General features: G+C 38.2%; 1 protein-coding gene across 1 annotated transcript; it reads right to left on the bottom strand.

The window, feature by feature from the left end:
* Positions 1 to 2,278: 2,278 nt before the first annotated feature.
* LOC132867991 (free fatty acid receptor 2-like) lies at positions 2,279 to 3,250 on the bottom strand. Its single transcript, XM_060900959.1, has one exon. It carries the CDS (start codon positions 3,248 to 3,250, stop codon positions 2,279 to 2,281), a length of 972 nt encoding a protein of 323 aa, XP_060756942.1.
* Between the last annotated feature and the right edge of the window lie 1,823 nt (positions 3,251 to 5,073).

Here is a 5,073-nt window from a genome sequence, read left to right on the forward strand (position 1 = left end):
CTGCTCTTAGTCAAACTATCATCCTGCTGCCTTCATTTGCAACATGAGAAGCTCAAACATTAACTCGTTAACTTCCTTGATGTCTCTAAAATTTGATATGAATGACCACAATACAAATAAAGAGTATCATATCATTGCTGACGCGCAAACATCCATAAGCAATGGTTGCTATACTCGTTTTTATTTCCTGAATTGATAATTATAATTTATGAGCTCTTTATTTGGCCATGCCATACGAGTAAATTTTAAACCGATTTAATAAAATGCTACCTAATTAAACTCAGACTTGCCTACTGAGGCATTCAGTCTTAAAAGTGGAGATATCATTAATGATGCATCAACAACAACGTTTTTGAGTTTTTAGGGTTTGGACTAAACCCATTCAGTTGGCGTGATCAAACATCAGTTAGTTGTGATTTCCAGCACTTTAAGAACCACTGATCTATCATATATTAGAAAAAGAAGGAAGACTAGATAGAAGTAATAGGGTAAGAAGTAAGAGAAAACATAGCAGGTTGTCATTCTGACATCACAAATTATGGCTATATGAATATTTGGGTTCTTTGATTGGATATTCTTTACAGTTGAACATTAAGGAACTAAAACTACAGTACAATACTGAACAGTTTCTCTTGCTTCTATGTCTAGATACAGTTCTAGGTTGTGTCACTTAAAAAACAAAACAAAACAAAAACTTACCTAATGATAGTAATAAGCTCTGGTGTTATGATATCCAAAGAAGTCTTCTTCCTTCTTATTGAAACTAATAGCAATCCATATGCTATTAATTTATAATTTCAGCCGATGGGTCCAACTGCACTTGGGTAATTGGCCTGGAAATAATAAAACCTACAGACTTCGCAAACTTCAGGATCTCTATTCAAATTTGATTGTGTTGATGTCAGTTAGGAAGTGCAACACCCACTGACTGACAATGAGCATTCATTTGATGTCGTTGAGAGCTATGAGTGCTCAATTTGGAGCACTCAAGTGTTAACAAAACTCATTGCTAATGGAAAAGTATATCTAATGTGTGCTTTTTTTACTTTTACTTTTGAGTAGGTTTTCTTTCAGTTTACTGGCAGCATTGCCTTTTCTGCAGAAGCCTCATGCATCCATATAGTTCACTAACACAACAAAATAGCATACGAGTACAAACCATACTGATAAGATACCACACAAAAGTTATTTTCTGCAAGTTGCTTTAATGTGGCATGCTGAAAGTGAGGCTTTAGACTTTAATGTAAGGACAGCTGAGATATCAGTTAAGATATCTTACATGGATAGAAAATGTTTCATTTTGCTTTGGTCATATTTATTTGCATTGTTTGGAGATGTTTCCTCAGCAATCTTTTGCACAATGTCTTACTGACATTTCATTTTTCACACAGTGTGATTGCACAATACATATTTAAAGACAATTTAAAAAAAATAGTCATCAAAAATAAACCAATAAAAAACTCATGCTTGGTCACACCATTTTCTAAAAGGCATTTTCAAACCCATTTCTGACCAGATGTTGTTACTGTGTCAGATTCTTTCCACCACAAAAACAATTTTTTATCTCTTCTTCAGTGACCACAGAACACTGGACACAAGTGAGTGTCACTTAGGGCTCAGACAGGACAGACACAGCCCTGAATATGACGTTTAGATCATCTGATTGTGGATTGTGGTTGCTTTGAAAAGTGTTCTCATCTTAGTGTTGAAGGTTGAGGGTCATAAACTATCATAACATGGTAAGGAACATGGTAAGTATTTGTACCACAGAGTTGCCCTGCAACTTACCCTGCAAAGTACCCTTAAACTTTTTGGCCCCTGCAGAACCCTGGATAGCAAATACTGGATTTATTGACTCCAATAAATGATCTATGCAGTTAAAAGAAAACATTGCATTTTGAAGGGCTGAAGACATGTTTTGGCTTCCTCCCCACATAAATAGCTCATTAAAATGAAATGAACTCATTAGACAATAAAGTCTGAATGGCAGAGTGACATAAATTACCGTACAACTTTGTGAAGCTCATGGTCCAGGGAGTGGGAGACGCATTGACACATCTTCTTCCTACGACGTGCTAAATTTGGAGGCAATTTTTGTGGTTGTACCTTCATGTTAATGATGACCAAATTTGGCACCAGCTGTTTGGCCTCACTGGAACTTGCCTCAAACAAAATAAAGACACCCGTTCATGTGGATCCTTCTATAATGTCTACCAACAGTGAAGGTCTTGCAAGACCCCTATTTTGGTACTATGGGGTTTGGAGAAGATCAAACTCCCTATGGACATTGTAATTCACCAGCATCTTTATCTTGTTTATTTTCAGTCTGGTTGCCTTGTTTCACTCGATTCTGTGTCGTGCAGACATTTTCTGTCCCATTGCCAGTGTAAGTAGTCTTAGTACTGGGTCCTAGGAGACCCTTCAGGTTTCCCTGAAAGGCAGCTGAGGAGAAATAAAAAGTGATTGGGTCGAAGACTGTGTTGACAGTGGTAAGAAGCAAAGCATCAGCTCGCCAGCTCACATTTGTGTGGAAGATGTAGCCCAGGATGTGCGTGGTGTTGTAGGGCAAGAAGCAGACCACAAAGACCAACAGTGTGCCAATGGCCATACCAACAGCTCTCCGTCGCTTCCCTTTATTGAGGCTGGCTGTGCGCCTGAGAATGAGGATGAATCTTGTGTAGCAGAAGATGCAAATTATGAGTGGGAGATAGTAGAGAATGAGGCATAGCTCCAGGCGCATGGGCAATACCACACTCAGCTGGGACTGAGTAAAGTTTTTGTAGCAGTCAGAGTCCTGGCTTTCTCCCCCGTTCAGGTGATCCACAATGTATACAAAGCAGAGATGGGTTAACGTAGTGATCCAGACAAAGATGCTGCAGATGATTCCATACATTGGCTTCTGGTGGAGCTTATATTTGACTGGGAATGCCACACACAGATAGCGGTCAATACTAACAGCCATCAGCAGCAGTGAGCTTGTATAAATGGTGGAGAAGAATATGAACGTGGTAAGGGGACACAGGTAACCAGGGAGGAGCCAGCGCATTTCAGATGCTGCCTCGTACATCTTGAAAGGCAGGAAGAGCAGGAAAAGAAGGTCCGATATGGTCAGGTTGAGCAGGAGGAAGTCAGTGGGTGTGGGTTTGTCACGGAGCTTCTTGATGAAGGAGTACAAGGCGAGTGAGTTTGCTGGCAGGCCAATTAAGAAGGTAAAGATGTTGACTGACAGGATCACCTCCCCTGACACCATAGCTCTGAAAATTGTCTAAACAAAGGAGAATCATTCTTTTTAATAATCAGGTTTACTCAAAGGTTTACTTTGATTACTCAAGCCTAGATCTGTTTTTGAGAGCACAATTGAGACGGATAACAGAGGGTGAGTTTAAAACTACAATGTTTTTCATAAGTATTCTTAAGTTCTCAGTATAAACACACCAGTTCCTGAAAGGCCTCAGAGTTTGTTAGAGAACATACATAAACAAACAGCATCCTGAAGACTAAAGAGCTACCTAAACAATCCTGGGACAAAGTTCATGGACAAAGTAGAGTTTTGCAGGTTTTTTTTTTTTTTTTTACATATGCCAACCTTTGAACATCCCATTGAGCACTATTAAATCTATTATTTGACAAAGAAAAGAATATGGCACAAAATCAACTCTTCATGGGACAGATTCCTAAAGGCCAGCAACTCCTCTCCTGGAGGAGACTGTCCAGTGAAAAGTCAGTGGCTGGGTAAAGAGGACATTAGTAAGAGAAGTAATCAAGGGGACAAGGGTAACACCGAAAAGCTGGAGAGATCAGATAGGAGAAGCTGTTCACTGGTCAACCATAGCCTGGACCCTCTACAAAGCTGGGCTTTTTGGAAGAATGGTGAGCTATCTGAATTTCTGTTTGGAATTTACCAAAAATTCATGTTGGAGACTCGGGTAGAAAAAGTTCTCTGGTCTGATGAGACCCACTGAAACTCAATGATGCTGCTAATCATCCAAAGAACACTATCATCACAGTGAAACATGGTGGTGGTGGCGGCATCATATTTACCTTGATTGCTTGGTTGCTTCTGGATCTATTAGTTGCTTCTATGCCATACTTTTTCTATTTTTAAATAATGGATTTAATGGTGCTCTGGAGGATTTTCAAAGTTTGGGATATTTTTTAAAACTTGTCTTGATTGATATATTTCTACAACTTTGCCTAGGATTATTTTAATTTATTTATTTTTTTTGGTATTCAAGATCTTGTTGTTTTGGTATGTTGTCTAACAAACAGAAACAGATGTATTTAAAATCACTTGACACTTGAACTGTACACAGATCAGCTCTGTTGATCTAGAGTATCAGTCAAAATGTTGTACACCCCTACTCATTAATAGGTTTTTCTGAATTTTGACTATTTTCTACATTGTACAATAATACTGAAGATATCAACACTATGAAATAACATATGGAAAATATGTAGAATTATGTGGTGAACAAAAAAGTGTTTAAAAAAATGATTCATAATTTATAACTCCAAATCAGAAAAAGTTGGGATGGTATGTTGAAATTGACATTAAAACCGAAAACAATGATTTATAAATAATCTTTGACCTGTATTGCACTCAAAACAGTACAGAAGTATTATTTGATGTTTTACTTCATGATATTTTTTTTTTTCAAAATAAACACATCAATTTTGATTCTTGCAACACATTTAAAAAAATTGTTGGGACAGTAAAGCATTACTTTCTAATGATGCCATTCTTTTTCACAAAACTTAAAAGATGTTTAGTGACTGAAGACACCAAGTGATGAAGCATTTCAGGTGTTATTTTGTCTCACTCTTCCTGCAAAATATGAGAAAACAGGGCACTGACACAACCCCACACCATGATAAGCCCTGGCTTTTGGACTTGTTCCTGATAACAGTCTGGATGGTCCTTTTCGTCTTCAGAGCACACGGTGTCCATTTCTTACAAAAAAAACCCCTGGAATACTGATTCATCTGACCACATTACATGTTTCCACTGTGTGATGGTCCATGCCAGATGCTTCCAAGCCCAGAGACGTCAACGGTGCTTCTGGACACGTTAAC

This window comes from Neoarius graeffei, chromosome 19, assembly GCF_027579695.1.
Source record: "Neoarius graeffei isolate fNeoGra1 chromosome 19, fNeoGra1.pri, whole genome shotgun sequence".
Lineage (NCBI taxonomy): Eukaryota > Metazoa > Chordata > Actinopteri > Siluriformes > Ariidae > Neoarius > Neoarius graeffei.